This window comes from Oncorhynchus kisutch, linkage group LG17 (assembly GCF_002021735.2).
Source record: "Oncorhynchus kisutch isolate 150728-3 linkage group LG17, Okis_V2, whole genome shotgun sequence".
Lineage (NCBI taxonomy): Eukaryota > Metazoa > Chordata > Actinopteri > Salmoniformes > Salmonidae > Oncorhynchus > Oncorhynchus kisutch.
This window is the reverse complement of record NC_034190.2, coordinates 70,305,868-70,323,130: the sequence shown is the minus strand read 5'-3', so window position 1 is coordinate 70,323,130 and position 17,263 is coordinate 70,305,868. Positions and strand designations below refer to the sequence as shown.

General features: G+C 45.2%; 1 protein-coding gene across 1 annotated transcript in view; it reads right to left on the bottom strand.

Moving 5' to 3' along the window:
* LOC109907047 (plexin-A2-like) overlaps nucleotides 1-17,263 on the bottom strand; it is a 414,465-nt gene that overhangs the window by 166,090 nt on the left and 231,112 nt on the right. Inside the window, 1 exon segment of the mRNA XM_031793327.1 lies at nucleotides 9,978-10,078. Coding sequence (XP_031649187.1) covers nucleotides 9,978-10,078 — 101 coding nt within the window.

Sequence of the window (17,263 nt, the reverse complement as noted above, 5' to 3'; positions counted from 1 at the left end):
AGTCTCTGATGTCCCTCTGGAATGCTACCCTTGCTCGGATTTCATCAACCTTGTTGTCAAGAGACTGGACATTGGCAAGAAGAATGCTAGGGAGTGGTGCACGATGTGCCCGTCTCCGGAGTCTGACCAGAAGACCGCTTCGTTTCCCTCTTTTTCTGAGTCGTTTTTTTGGGTCGCTGCATGGGAACCATCCCGTGGCACTGGTTGTAAGGCAGAACACAGGATCCGCATCGCGAAAAACATATTCTTGGTCGTACTGGTGGTGAGTTGACACTGATCTTATATTCAGTAGTTCTTCTCGGCTGTATGTGATGAAACCTAAGATGACCTGGGGTACTAGTGTAAGAAATAACACGTAAAAAAAACAAAAAACTGCATAGTTTCCTAGGAACGCGAAGCGAGGCGGCCATCTCTGTCGGCGCCGGAACATGAATCTTGGAGGTGTGAAAGGAGTTTAGGAGTTTAGATGAACAATATCAGATGCAAGCGAAAGGAATGAAGGGATGGAGAGAAACAGGGAGAGAGGGATGGAGGGATACTGTATGTATAGTGAATATTTGATGGTGTTTAATATAACAACAGGTCCATCATCCAAAGATTAAGTAGGTCTACTGCATCATCTGTTATGTCACAGGATCGGCTGTCTCCTTTCCTCTGATACATCTAATGTACTGTCTGTATTGCCTCAGCTGCTTGGATGGACTGGGTGTCTGGGGACTCTGTGTATATGTATGTACTGAGGCAGACTGCGCAAAGCTCCCAGTACGCACAGATAACATCATCACACTCTGCCATCTTGAATGATTACTGAGAACAACCCTGAGCTGCTGTGCTGTGCTGGGCTGCTGTGGGCTGAGCTGCTGTGGGCTGAGCTGCTGTGCTGTGCTGAGCTACATTTCCCTCCAGAACACCCAGATACTCAACAAGCTCTCACAGTCTCACTGCAGAATTAGAAGCTTATCTACGTTTCTCTAAACTTCAAATGTTGAAATATTTTGACACCCTGGGTTGCTCCGTATTGTTCCATTTCGACAAATGTCAAATTTAGAAGTTACGGGTTAAATTTAGGGACTCGTTCTGAATGGTTAAGATAAGGGTTAAGGTTTGGGATAGGGTTAAACCCGCAACCTTCTGATCCAGAGTCATGGGATTACACCTATCCTCCATCCCAGTCCACCACGCCCTAGCAAAACCCAAACCTATCCTCCATCCCAGTCCACCACGCCCTAGCAAAACCCAAACCTATCCTCCATCCACGTCCACCACGCCCTAGCAAAACCCAAACCTATCCTCCATCCACGTCCACCACGCCCTAGCAAAACCAAAACATATCCTCCATCCCAGTCCACCACGCCCTAGCAAAACCCAAACCTATCCTCCATCCACGTCCACCACGCCCTAGCAAAACCCAAACCTATCCTCCATCCCCGTCCACCACGCCCTAGCAAAACCCAAACCTATCCTCCATCCCCGTCCACCACGCCCTAGCAAAACCCAAACCTATCCTCCATCCCAGTCCACCACGCCCTAGCAAAACCCAAACCTATCCTCCATCCACGTCCACCACGTCCTAGCAAAACCCAAACCTACTTGATGGTAATAGCTTTCACTGTTGCCCCTAGTGGCCGGGACGTCGGGAATTTCAAAGTCAATCTTGAACAATCTCCTTGAGATATTAGTTAAAATTGACCCTTTGTTGCGTGCTGCTGCCTCCCTGATGTGTGTGAATATCCATTTAAATGGAGGCAGTGGGAGGGAAAGAGAGCCATTCAAATTGTCAAAGATTCAAACAATAACAATCATATATAAACAAGACAATAAACAGACTCACACACATTTCAACAAACCTCACTGACATCCCAACTGCTCAGACCCACATGTTCCGTAACCATACACATCACGTATGTCTCACACACATGTTTAGTTATTCAGACTGACTCATAGATAGAGAGATAGAGGGAGGGAGGGAGGGAGGGAGGGAGGGAGGGAGGGAGGGAGGGAGGGAGGGAGGGAGGGAGGGAGGGAGGGAGGGAGGGAGGGGGAGGGAGGGAGAGGGAGGGAGGGAGATGGAGGGAGGTGGAGGGAGAGAGATAGAGAGGTGGAGGGAGGGAGGGAGATATGTCAGGCTCCTCTAACAGGCTCCTCTCAAGGGGTACCAAATGGGTTTATTAATAATTGGCTTATGAGTAATACAATAATTGGATCTCCTCCTCCCTCTCACTCCCTCCACCTTACTGCCCCTCGTCCATGTCTCTGGCTGTAAATTAAACGACAGGCATGGAGGGAGGGAGGAGGGAGACTGGGCATAAGATAAAGCTGACATGATCCCGGCCTGGTTTCCATATCAAACCCATCTCCATGGCAATAACAATAAATAATAATAAATAAATAACAGTAAATATGCCATCATCATTAATAATAACGGTATTGTGTCTCTGTATGGCTCAGATAGATACATGGCTCTATTGATATGTTGGGCATGTTTGTTGATCGAAATCTCATTAGCAGTTCATTTGGGAGAGAGATTGATGCAGTGCCAGTACCCAGTTCTGACTACGGAACACACTGTTAACGTGGCCATTAGACACACAGAGAGACACCCTCAATACAGCCATTATCATCACTGGCCTAATTGATGTTAGCATTGGAAACAAGTGGACATTTGATACTTTCTGTGCTTTACATCGTTCAGAAGCACTCGTTTGTGAGAAGCTACTGTAGAATTTCTAGGACTGCACTTCGGCTTACTGGAGTCTATAGGACTACACTTAGGCTTACTGGAGTCTATAGGACTACACTTAGGCTTACTGGAGTCTATAGGACTACACTTAGGCTTACTGGAGTATATAGGACTACACTTAGTCTTACTGGAGTATATAGGACTACACTTAGGCCTACTGGAGGATATAGATTTACACTTAGGCTTACTGGAGTCTATAGAAGTACACTTAGGCTTACTGGAGACTATAGGACTACACTTAGGCTTACTGGAGTCTATAGGACTACACTTAGGCTTACTGGAGTCTATAGGACTACACTTAGGCTTACTGGAGTATATAGGACTACACTTAGGCTTACTGGAGTCTATAGGACTACACGTAGGCTTACTGCAGTCAATAGAACTACACTTCGGCTTACTGGAGTCTATAGGACTGCCATTCAAATCTCATGATGGGTCAGAGTGTATCTTACCGTGGAAGACAGTGGCCATGTGCTAATTAGCGGTGTTGCAAATTAGCGGTAATTCAAATCTCATGATGGGTCAGAGTGTATCAGACCATGGAAGACAGTGGCCATGTGCTAATTAGCGGTGTTGCAAATTAGCGGTAATGCAATATAGACTGTTTAATTAGCCCTATTGTAGATCAGACAAATCATTTGAAATAGCATCATATATGAAACACTATTGGCCCACGTCCCAAATCTGTTCCTCTGAACTAAAGATTTGGGCCTCAATCTAAACCCCTGATGGAGGGCTTGGTGATGTAGTAAGACTGTGTGAGTGGCCTGCCAGGGTGCTGAACAAGTCATTGGACAGCATTTACGACTTCTACTGGCTACCAGCCCTGTCCCTGCCTAACATAAATATTGTACTGAACAAAAATATAAACACAACATGCAACAATTTCAAAGATTTTACTGAGTTACAGTTCATATAAGGACATTAGTCAATAGAAACAAATTCATTAGGCCCTAATCTATGGATTTCACATGACTGAGAATACAGATATGCATCTGTTGGTCACAGAAACCTTAATGAAAAAGTAGGGGTGTGTATCAGAAAACCAGTCAGTATCTAGTCTGACCACCATTTGCCTCATGCAGCGTGACACATCTCCTTCGCATAGAGTTGATCAGGCTGTTGAGTGTGGCCTGTGGAATGTTGTCCCACTCTTCTTCAATGGCTGTGCGTAGTTGCTGGATATTGGCGGGAACTGGAACACGCTGTCCTACACATCGATCCAGAGCTTCCCAAGCATGCTCAATGGGTGACATGTCTGGTGAGTATGCAGGCCACTGGGACATTTTCAGCTTTCAGGAATTACGTACAGATCGTTGCGACGTGGGGCCATGCTTTATTATGATAAAACCTTAATTGAGTGCGGCGGATGAATGACACGACAATGGGCTCAGGAACTTGTGATGGTATCTCTGTCCATTCATTCAAATTGCCATTGACAAAATGCAATTGTGTTCGTGTTCCGTAGCTTATACCTGCTCATACCATAACCGCCACCATGGGGCACTCTGTTCACAACGTTGACATCAGCAAACCGCTCGGCCACACGACGCCATACACGCGTTCCCACAAGTGAAGAAGACGGATATGGAGGTCCTGGGCTGGCGTGGTTCCACATGGTCTACGGTTGTGACATACTGCCAAATTCTATAAAATGAAGTTGGAGATGGCTTATGGTAAAGAAATTAACATGACATTTCCTGGCAACAGCTCTGTTGGACCTTCCTGCAGTCAGCATGCCAATTGCATGCTCCCTCAAAACTTGAGATATCTGTGGCATTGTGTTGTGTAACAAATTTTAGAGTGGCATTTCATTGCCCCAGCACAAGGTGCACCTGTGTAATGATATGCCACACCTGTCAGGTGGATGGATTATATTGGCAAAGGAGAAATGCTCACTAACAGGGAGTAATTGTGATTTTCTTTTGAGAAATAAGCTTTTTGTGCGTGTGGAGAATTTCTGGGATCTTTTATTTCAGCTCATGAACCATAGGACCAACACTTTACATCTTGCGTTTATATTTTTATTAATTGTACATAATGTTGTGTTACTGTATGTTCATTTCACTATTCTCCTCTAACTAGTCCCCCCCCAAAATAAAATATGTTATATTTTCACATACACCAGATATGTATAGTGAAATGTGTTGTTTTACAGGATCAGCCAGAGTAGTACGGCACCCTTGGAGTAAGTACCTTGCCCAAAGGCACATTGACAGTTTTTCACCTTGTCGGCTCAGGTATTTGAACCAGTGACCTCTCAGGTTACTGGCCCATCGCGCTAACCACTAAGCTACCTGCCACCCAGTATTAGTATGTGGCCGTCCATCGGAAGTGACACGCTTTCATTCTGGGTGACCCCTCCTCACCCTACACATCTCCTCTCTGGATCAAACCCAAACTATAATCCTGACATATCTGATCAACAACCCCCCCCCCCCCCCCCCCTTGTAATGTGTTAAACATTGAGAAGGTAAAGCATCTTCAGAGTGATTAGGTAGGTAATCGTGCAGGGGTTGCAAGGAATAGAGTGACACTGCACTAGACTGTTTATTGCTCTGAGTGGTTAAGACTGTGGTCAGACCAGACCGCCAGTTAACCAACAGCTGTTGGTCCATTCAGGGCCTGTCAGAGCTGAAGAGCGCTTGAGATGATTATGTTCCTCTGAACTGCAATCAAAACACTGCTCACTTTGTGGACCTGAGAATATGACATCAAATGCTCTCTCTCGCTCTCTCTCTCTCTCATCCCCCCCCCCCCCCCCCCCCATTCCTGAAGCTTTCAATGGGTCCATACTGTCTGTAACAGCTGCTGGCAATTAAAGGATTGTGTGTGGAGTCTCAGCCAGTGTGAAAGATAGAAGGGAGGACAGAAAAAAGAAAGAAATGAAAGAAGATACTCCTCTCCTCTCCTGGCCAACCCTGCCTGCCTCTCTAGTCTGTCCTCATCACTAGAGCTGCCTAATGTGCTGCCATGTTCCTAATTACCCACCTTAACATGCAGAACTTCAATGGTGGCAAAACATATAGTATAAAGACTAGAGGGGAAAACAGTGTGTTTGGAAGAGAAGAAAAGAGAGAGAGAGAGAGAGAGAGGATGAGAGAGTGAGGATGAGAGAGAGAGACAGAGAGAGAGAGAGGATGAGAGAGTGAGGATGAGAGAGAGAGAGCATCTTAATAAGAGCCAGTACATCTCTAACCTAGCTGAGCCGAGCTCCATGGTGGCACAGACAGACACACGCCTTCAGGGGAAAAGGAGCAAACATTGGAGAGAAGAAGGAGGGCTAATTTCATGAAGTCAACATTGATTTGGGGAAGAAAGTGTCCATGGTGGCCAGGCAGTCACCGCTGTGGAGGATGAAGCCGTAGTACTCAGAGGCTGTTTAGTTGAAGGAGGTGGAGGGTGGATGATGCAGAAAGGGGGGAAACAGATGTATTCATCTGCAGCAGGTTTCAACAAGAGCCTCCACCCTGAATCAACAGCCTCTTCTGGTCAACAGGGCATTATCAGACTAAACAACGACCTCTCTCACTGAGCACTGCATTACTAACTCATTTCACTTCACTGTGTCTATATTTATTTATTTATTTTTCTTTAATCTGTTATTTTAACAGGTAAGTTGACTGAGAACACGTTCTCATTTGCAGCAACAACCTGGGGAATAGTTACAGGGGAGAGGAGGGGGATGAATGAGCCAATTGTAAACTGGGGATTATTAGGTGACCGTGATGGTTTAAGGGCCATATTGGGAATTTAGCCAGGACACAGGGGTTAACACCCCTACTCTTACAATAAGTGCCATGGGATCTTTAATGACCTCAGAGAGTCAGGACACCCGTTTAACGTCCCATCCGAAAGACAGCACCCTACACAGGGCAGTGTCCCCAATCACTGGCCTGGGGCGTTGGGATATTTTTTAGACCAGAGGAAAGAGTGCCTCCTACTGGCCCTCCAACACCACTTCCAGCATCTGGTCTCCCAGCCAAGGACTGACCAGGACCAACCCTGCTTAGCTTCAGAAGCAAGCCAGCAGTGGTATGCAGGATGGTATGCTGCTGGCAAATGTCTAGTAGATAAAGCGGGGCTGACAGGGACTCGACACCCATATAGCGCTGGGTCAAAAACAGGCTGGGATTAGCTCCAGCGACAGCTTTTCACAAGGCAGGGCAGAGTAGGGCAGGGAGCAGGGCAGAGTAGGGCAGGGAGCAGGGCAGAGTAGGGCAGGGAGCAGGGCAGAGTAGGGCAGGGAGCAGGGCAGAGTAGGGCAGGGAGCAGGGCAGAGTAGGGCAGGGAGCAGGGTAGAGTAGGGCAGGGAGCAGGGCAGAGTAGGACAGGGAGCAGGGCAGAGTAGGACAGGGAGCAGGGCAGAGTAGGACAGGGAGCAGGGTAGAGTAGGGCAGGGAGCAGGGCAGAGTAGGACAGGGAGCAGGGTAGAGTAGGACAGAGAGCAGGGTAGAGTAGGGCAGGGAGCAGGGCAGAGTAGGACAGGGAGCAGGGTAGAGTAGGACAGGGAGCAGGGCAGAGTAGGGCAGGGAGCAGGGCAGAGTAGGACAGGGGGAAGTGCAGAGTAGGGCAGAGTAGGGCAGGGATCAGGACAGGGAGCAGGGCAGAGAGCAGGGTAGAGTAGGGCAGGGACAGGGCAGGGAGCAGGGTAGAATAGACTGGGCAGGAAGTGGGCCAGAGTAGGACAGGGAGCAGGGTAGAGTAGGACAGGGAGCAGGGCAGAGTAGGGCAGGGAGCAGGGCAGAGTAGGGCAGGGAGCAGGGCAGAGTAGGACAGGGAGCAGGGTAGAGTAGGACAGGGAGCAGGGTAGAGTAGGGCAGGGAGCAGGGCAGAGTAGGGCAGGGAGCAGGGCAGAGTAGGGCAGGGAGCAGGGCAGAGTAGGACAGGGAGCAGGGTAGAGTAGGACAGGGAGCAGGGAAGAGTAGGGCAGGGAGCAGGGCAGAGTAGGGCAGGGAGCAGGGCAGAGTAGGACAGGGAGCAGGGTAGAGTAGGACAGGGAGCAGGGTAGAGTAGGGCAGGGAGCAGGGCAGAGTAGGACAGGGAGCAGGGTAGAGTAGGACAGGGAGCAGGGCAGAGTAGGGCAGGGAGCAGGGCAGAGTAGGACAGGGAGCAGGGTAGAGTAGGACAGGGAGCAGGGTAGAGTAGGACAGGGAGCAGGGTAGAGTAGGGCAGGGAGCAGGGCAGAGTAGGACAGGGAGCAGGGTAGAGTAGGACAGGGAGCAGGGTAGAGTAGGGCAGGGATAAGGGCAGAGTAGGACAGGGAGCAGGGTAGAGTAGGACAGGGAGCAGGGCAGAGTAGGGCAGGGAGCAGGGTAGAGTAGGACAGGGAGCAGGGCAGAGTAGGGCAGGGAGCAGGGTAGAGTAGGACAGGGGGAAGGGCAGAGTAGGGCAGAGTAGGGCAGGGATCAGGACAGGGAGCAGGGCAGAGAGCAGGGTAGAGTAGGGCAGGGATCAGGGCAGGGAGCAGGGTAGAATAGACTGGGCAGGAAGTGGGCCACCGTAGTGTTAGACAGCAGATGGTGATCTGACGTGACCTCTTCACCCCAGATGCAGTACACACACACACACACACACACACACACACACACACACACACACACACACACACACACACACACACACACACACACACACACCATAACACCACAAAAACAACTGCTTCTGAGTCCTGCCCAGCTGCCCTCTCAGTCACAATGCTAAAAATCCACCATCTCCCTCCCAGCATCATCTCAGCATCATCAGGATAAACAATTACACAACACAGAGTGAGCAGGATTATCAGCAGTCCCCAGTCTATAGAGGAATGAGTGGGATTACAATCCGAGCCCACTGAACCCACTGAGGTTAATTCTAATGGCATGCTAAATGATCTCAGTGAAGGCATGCTAACCCAAAATAATAGAGGGTGTTACTGTCGCCCCAGAACACCCTGCCTGCATCCCTGCAAGGAGGAGAGCAAATGCTGAATTACCTTGTCGCCAGGCAATTATTTATCCTGTCCCAGCATTGGAGTGATGTAAATGACTTTAAGTGCACTTTGCAGGGGCTGCCATTACGATAATGATGATTGCAGCTAGCGGCTCTGACACACACATTCAGCTATAGCTTCTTCTTCACAGTGTGGTCTGTGATTAGAAGGGCTATGCATCAAATACATGATAGAAAGAAGAGAGAGAGAGAGAACACCACTCCTCCGCTCAATTCATCTAACCACAGCCACTTCAACTCCATTTATTTGCTTTCATCACTAAGTCTGACAAGTATCTGGAAAAATACCAGCGCTGCTTTTCACTATCACTCAGTCTCTCCCTCTCTCCGTCTCCGTCTCTCTGTCTCTCTCTCCTCTCTGTCTTACTCTCTCTATCTGTCTGTCTCTCTCTCCTCTCTGTCTTACTCTCTCTTTCTCTCGCCGTCTCTCTCTCTGTCTCTCTCTGTCTCTCTCTTGATCTGTCTCTCTCTTGCTCTGTCTCTCTCTGTCTCTCTCTCTGAGTCTGTGCTGTCTTGAGTTATAAATGGTTTTGCAGTAACAGCAATCACCAGCAGATGCCACTCTTGGCTTCTATGGCTCAGAGCACGGTAGTGACGACTATAGGTTGGTGAAGCAGAGAGCTGTGACCTCAGAGCGCGGCAGTGACTCTTCTATAGGTGGCTGAAGCAGAGTTCACAGAGCTGTGACCTCAGAGTGCGGTGGTGACTCCTCTATAGGTGGCTGAAGCAGAGTTGACAGAGCTGTGACCTCAGTGTGTGGTGGTGACTCCTCTATAGGTGGCTGAAGCAGAGTTCACAGAGCTGTGACCTCAGTTGTATCACAGAAGACCAACTGCCACTCAACACCAGACACAGACAGACACGAGACAGACACCTGGCTGTGAACCTGTTCTATAGCTGAAATACATCAGTTACTTTAAAGCACCACATACACACAGGTTAGCCTCTGTAGCCTTTCATTCATTGGTTGTTTACATACGGTCATAAACCATCACATCAATTGCTTTGGGTTGTAGGCTAATGGCACTAACACGCTAAAGCAAATGATGACGAGGTTCTAAGCACCTCTGATCATAATGTGTGTTAGAATGTTTAGCTAACTGTGTCACTGAGAGCAAAGGTTACTGAGGGTCACAGTGGCTTTGAGTCAGCCAATGAACAGCCAGGTAGATGTGTACACTGAGCAGTGGACATAGAGATGAGGGTTCAGAGGTGAAAGTGTGGTGGTTGTGTAGTGAATACTCACATGTTGTGTAGGACACACCAGCCACAGTGGGGGTCACCGGAGCTCAGGCACTCTCCACACGTCCCGTACTGATCACATGACTCTATAGGGACCTGTGTCACCTGAAAGAAACACAGGCACACAGCAGGGTTGCCATACAGTTACTATTTTAAAACCATTTACTGCAGTGGGCTGAATCAGGCTCACACAGTGTTTCTTTGTGTTATTTTGTGTGTATTTTTTAGGGAAAGTGTCGGGTTGAAGAATGCATTCTGTATTATTTTTTAGGGAAAGTGTCGGGTTGAAGAATGCATTCTGTATTATTTTTTAGGGAAAGTGTCGGGTTGAAGAATGCATTCTGTATTGTTTTTTAGGGAAAGTGTCGGGTTGAAGAATGCATTCTGTATAATTTTTTGGAGAAAGTGTCGGGTTGAAGAATGCATTCTGTATAATTTTTTAGGGAAAGTGTCGGGTTGAAGAATGCATTCTGTATTATTTTTTAGGGAATGTGTCGGGTTGAAGAATGCATTCTGTATAATTTTTTAGGGAAAGTGTCGGGTTGAAGAATGCATTCTGTATTATTTTTTAGGGAAAGTGTCGGGTTGAAGAATGCATTCTGTATAATTTTTTAGGGAAAGTGTCGGGTTACAAAGCTTTTGGTAATGTATCAAAGTTACCGGAATCTTCAGTAATATTCATTTATTTTATCTGTGTCCATATTGTCCAGAGTTTCTAGCTGATAGACCACATGGTTCAAGAGAAAATTGCTAAATATATAAAGGATATTTCATGCTGAAACCCTCATATTAAACAACAATGGTATTAATTAAGTTGATGGTTTATACAGTATTTAGGATAATATTTTACAGCTTTTTCATCCTATTTTTTATTTTAAAATAATCTTATTCAATTATTTGACATGTGATAAGGCCACACAGAGGGCCAGATTATTATAGACACCTGTGATAATTGTAAGTACCCAAAAGGGCCATGAGATGTCTTGTGATGAATTACATAAAATCCCTGAAAGATTTTCCCATAAAAATGATTGTAGTTTCGAACGTTTCCAGTAATATACCCTTCCTTTACAACCCTAAGAATGTGTATGAATGTGTATGAATGTGTATGTCTAGCAGTAAATTGGTTCCATATTAGACACATTTTAAGTCATGAGTTGTATTGATTTCATCTTGTTCTGATTAAGACATGCAGCAATAGGAGGCTAGGAGGCCAGGCAGCCAGGCTTATTGTCTGTTCCAACATCTAGTTTCTGTAAAGAAAACACACTAAAACACACTCTAAAACACAATATGTCTGTGAAGAAAGCACACTCTAAAACACAATATGTCTGTAAAGAAAGCACACACTAAAACACAATATGTCTGTGAAGAAAGCACACTCTAAAACACAATGTCTGTGAAGAAAGCACACTCTAAAACACAATGTCTGTGAAGAAAGCACACTCTAAAACACAATATGTCTGTGAAGAAAGCAGACTCTAAAACACAATATGTCTGTGAAGAAAGCATACTCTAAAAGACAATGTCTGTGAAGAAAGCACACTCTAAAACACAATATGTCTGTGAAGAAAGCACACTCTAAAACACAATATGTCTGTGAAGAAAGCATACTCTAAAACACAATTGGTCTGTAAATAAAACACACTAAAACGCACGGTCTGTAAAGTAAACACACACTAAAACCCACTCTGTCTGTAAAGAAAACACACACTAAAACACACTGTCTGTAAAGTAAACACACACTAAAACACACTCTGTCTGTAAAGAAAACACACACTAAAACACACTCTGTCTGTAAAGAAAACACACACTAAAACAAACTGTCTGTAAAGTAAACACACACTAAAACACACTGTCTGTAAAGTAAACACACACTAAAACACACTGTCTGTAAAGAAAACAGACACTAAAACACACTGTCTGTAAAGTAAACACACACTAAAACACACTGTCTGTAAAGTAAACACACACTAAAACACACTGTCTGTAAAGTAAACACACACTAAAACACACTGTCTGTAAAGTAAACACACACTAAAACACACTGTCTGTAAAGTAAACACACACTAAAACACACTGTCTGTAAAGTAAACACACACTAAAACACACTGTCTGTAAAGTAAACACACACTAAAACACACTCTCTGTAAAGTAAACACACACTAAAACACACTCTGTCTGTAAAGAAAACACACACTAAAACACACTCTGTCTGTAAAGAAAACACACACTAAAACACACTGTCTGTAAAGTAAACACACACTAAAACACACTGTCTGTAAAGTAAACACACAATAAAACACACTGTCTATAAAGAAAACACAATCTGTCTGTAAATAAAACACACACTCAGACACACAGATATGTGTGTGAAAGGCTCCTATACATGACATACACACAGACTGACAGACAGACATACCAAGAGATTCCCTCTCAAAATGCCTATTCTATTGGCATACTCAGTGCTTTCGTTCTACCATCCCTGGATGCTGCATTTTTTCCCCAATGCATCCTGAAAAACAGGCTGCAATATTCAAAACATGTTTCACACAATTGTGTACTCTAAACACCCCCGAGTGGCGCAGTGTCTAAGGCACTGCGTCTCATTGCAAATAGGCATCACTTCAATCCCCGGTTCAAATCCAGGCTGATTCACATCTGGCTGTGATCGGGAGTCCCATAGGGTGGTGCAAAATTGTCCCAGCGTCTTCTGTGTTTGGCTGGGGAAGGCCGTCATTGTAAATAATAATTTGTTCTTAAAACTGACTTGCCTAGTTAAATAAAAACACACTCACACAAGGGCTCGTCGTGGTAATCATACTTGGACCAAGGTGCAGCGTACGTAGAGTTCCACATGTTTATTCATTGAAACTCCAAAACTATTGCTGATGGTGACCCTGAACAATCAAAATAATAGACAGTATATTGTAAGCTCCATTCAGCAGGTATCGCCAGATGAGAATTGTCTCTGGTAGCTTACTTTTATTCCAGTAAAACACCACATTTTCAAGAGTGCATAGATAACTGATATTGCCTGTGATTGTTCGGCATGCAAAATGACTTGTAGACCAATAACTGTCAACACCGTTATATGCTGTTCAACACTGAAGGAGAGCTCGCATCAGTTATCACAAAAAATGAGAGGTATTTTCGGAAATAAATAAAAAGATATCAGTGATTTGTAACGTTTGATTTTCTGACCAACGGATGCTACATTTGGATGGGTTTTAGGGTCCGCAGACCAATGCACTTACAGTATATCTTAAACATTTGAATTGGGGATTGATGTGTATCATATCAGTGATTTACTACATCCCTACTAAAGTCTTCCAGCTGGGAGGCCTGTATGGCAGTCAGCCTGTTCACCTCAGGCCTAGTGGAATGATCCTCTCACACCTGTCTCTCCAAGGGAGATTTCAGTACACAGACACAATGACCACATACTATACAGAATATCTCCACAGAACACAGACACAATGACCACATACTATACAGAATATCTCCACAGTACACAGACACAATGACCACATACTATACAGAATATCTCCACAGAACACAGGGACAAATGAAGTAAAGGATTTTGAAAATGCACATGATATCAGCTTACAACCAGGGTAAGTAAACAACATGGTCACAACCAACACGGATAAACCGATTATGCTTCCAACACTATCCTTTCAACAACTATCCTTTCAACACTATCCTTTCAACACTATCCTTTCAACACTATCCTTCCAACACAATCCTTCCAACACTATCCTTTCAACACTATCCTTTCAACACTATCCTTCCAACACAATCCTTCCAACACTATCCTTTCAACACTATCCTTTCAACACTATCCTTCCAACACAATCCTTTCAACACTATCCTTTCAACCATATCCTTCCAACACTATCCTTCCAACACAATCCTTCCAACACTATCCTTCCAACACTATCCTTCCAACACAATCCTTCCAACACTATCATTTCAACACTATCCTTTCAACACTATCCTTCCAACACAATCCTTCCAACACTATCCTTTCAACACTATCCTTTCAACACTATCCTTCCAACACAATCCTTCCAACACTATCCTTTCAACACTATTCTTCCAACACTATCCTTTCAACACAAACCTTTCAACACTATCCTTCCAACATTATCCTTTCAACACTATTCTTCCAACACTATCCTTTCAATACTATCCTTCCAACACAATCCTTCCAACACTATCCTTTCAACACTATCCTTTCAACACTATTCTTCCAACACAATCCTTCCAACACAATCCTTCCAACACTATCCTTTCAACACTATTCTTCCAACACAATCCTTTCAACACTATCCTTCCAACACAATCCTTTCAACACTATGCTTCCAACACTATCCTTCCAACATTATCCTTCCAGCAATATCATTCCAATACTGTCCTTACAACATTATCATTCCAGCATTATCCTTCCAATGCTATCCTTACAACTACAGTATATTTTCTTTGAAAGCATCCAGAATAACATACAAAGAGAGCCAGCGTTTCTGACAGACAAGGCCAACCTCTCTCTATTCAGCCCTGTCTCTTTCTGTCTCTCTCTTCAGATCGATGGCCAGTGTGAGACTGGGGGCCCACTGGGAGGGAGGGGCAGAGTAACACCCCATTTGGTGCTTTAAGAGCCCCCTGTGTTCCCCAAACACAGGCTTGTTGTACGTGAGGGGCTGGGTTAGGGGCTGGGTGAGGTTAGGAGGCAGGGGTTGGGCCCCTATAGCTATCCACCTGTCCCAGGCTGTGAAGTGAGGCCCTCAGCACACAAAGGGAGCTAAGTCGGGGCGTCAACAGCGGCTGCACTGTGTACAGGGTTCTTCACGCTCACTCCCGTTACATTAACCCCCCATACACACACACACACACACACACACACCCACCCACACTGCTATACCGGCGGGCGAATCAGCCTCATTCTTCTGAATTAAATCCTCCCATGTTTTTGCTCTGATGAATATTGCAGCATAAACAAGTCTGCATCATTTATCCAGCCTGGAAAAGCTCAATTAGACTATACATCAGTCCAACAATCAACTCCTCATTATACTGTACAGTAAGACTATAAGGAGGGACCAGTTACTGTACCAGTCATACTGTGGGGTTAGTCTGAATCAGTACCCAGCACCCTATATCGTGCACTACGTTTGACTAGGGCCCTCATACGGTTCTGGTCAAAAGTAGAGCACTATATAGGAAATAGAATGCCATTTCAGATGCAGTCATAGAGACATGGACCTCTTGTCAGAAAATTGTACAACCATTTTAATCAACATCACAATGACACAACCCTTGAGCCTTGTTCACACTGCAGGCCTTGATGCTCAAATCAGTTTTGTTTTTCAAATCTCTTTTGGACTACTGGCTGTCCAAACAGCAAGTTACAAGTGACCAAATCAGATTGGTCACTAGTCCTTTTTCACTATCTACAGCAGTCAACTAGGTAGCTGTTTAGCTTTCTAGAACATTCACTCATTTGTTTGTAAACAGTTACCAAGCTAGTTATCTACCACATGTTCTTGTCAAACTGTCAACAGAGTAGCCAGCAAGCAACAAGACATACCGAATAACAGACTAACCATTTGAGGGCAAATAAATCAAATTTGACTGTTCAGACACAAGTCACATGGCCAGGAATCAGACTTGTATTTGATTTCCACCTACAAAGGTGTTTTTTGGCTGTTCAGACTGCAGGGAAAAAAACAGATACGAATTGGACAAATAAATGGGATTTGAATTCAGTTCCATTCAAAATCCTATTTTCCCTAACCACTAACCCGGTATCATCTCTCCATAGTTTTCTCCCCACATGGTGAAACCAATAAAACGTACTTTCCCTGACTGAGGCAGATCTATTTCCAGGCCATAACAATGAGGAGAGGTTAGGAGTGAGACCCTGATAATGTAATAATGTTACCAGACCCAAGCCAGTGTCAGCGAGTATACAAACACATACAGAGACAAACAAAGACAGACAAACAACACAGGCATAAATGGAGATATGCAGACAGAGAGAAAGACAAAGAAAGAGAGAAACAGAGAGAGAGGGATTATTGATGTATTGTCCAGAGTGGGTTTGTACAGCGAAGGTGAGGAGGACAGGGGGTGTAGGGGTGGAGGGAGGTGGAGGGATGGAGGGAGGTGGAGAGAGGCGGAGGGGAGGATCAGAGAAGAGCAGCTGTTGGCCAGCTCAGCACACGCTGCAGTCACTCAACACAGCAGGCCAGACAGCACAACGAGGCCCATTCTCCCACCGTGAGGAGAGGACAGCAGAGGGACTGTGAGTGTGTCTGTTTACTGTTTATGCTCAGTATGTGAAGTCCTCCAGACAATGTGTCTGTCTTTTGAAGACAAAGGGAGAATAATACTACAAATCACCAATAGAACGGGGGCACAACTCCATAAGCAATGAGGGGGAGCGTTATATGGTAAATGAATTGTAGCAGTCTTCTAATTGAATGCTAATGTAATGTAAGGTATGAGAGGAAGTCGTAGTGGGGCAGGTAATGAGAGAGAAGGGGAAAGGTTATAGCCTGTCAGTGGGAGAACGGAACGAACGAAACGGAACGAAGAAGAGAGAAGGAAGGAGAGAAGAAGAGAGAGCACATAAGGACACTTCCTCAGTACTGTCAGAGAAAGACTGTTGGCTACCGCTACTGTCTTAGTGGTGTGCGGGTCAGCTGTTAGTTCGCCCACACCCGCCCGCAATTGCTAATAACCCATCTGCAATCGCCTGACTAGTCTATATGTGATACATTTAAAATATGAGGCCTGCACCCGGCCCTAACCTGATAATATAGACAATGTGCTATAGGCTAGAGTAAGAGATGACGGAATCATTTTTTGAAGATGTTTTGCTTGATTTAGATGTCATTATATGTTGCCCTAGAAGACTAAATAAACCCTTACTCACCAGAATAATGTCATATTCAAATCCAAAGAATAAAAGCTTCAATCTAGTTGACATCGGTAAAGGTTAGGGACCGGGGACAAAACAAATCTAGTTGACATCGGTAAAGGTTAGGGACCGGGGACAAAAAAAATCAGGAAAGATGTTTGCGCAAAAATTCCAAATAACATTTTCCTTTGACCGGAAGTAAGGAAATAGAAAGCTGTTTTCAGATTTCAGTTTGGTTTGGATGCATATTTTATGTGGTTGAAATAGCCTAGTATCAGCTTTATGACGCTGATAAATCCTCTAAAGGATTGGATCCTTTTTTTCAATTCGTGTGCGTTTTCTCTTTATACAACCGGACAGACACC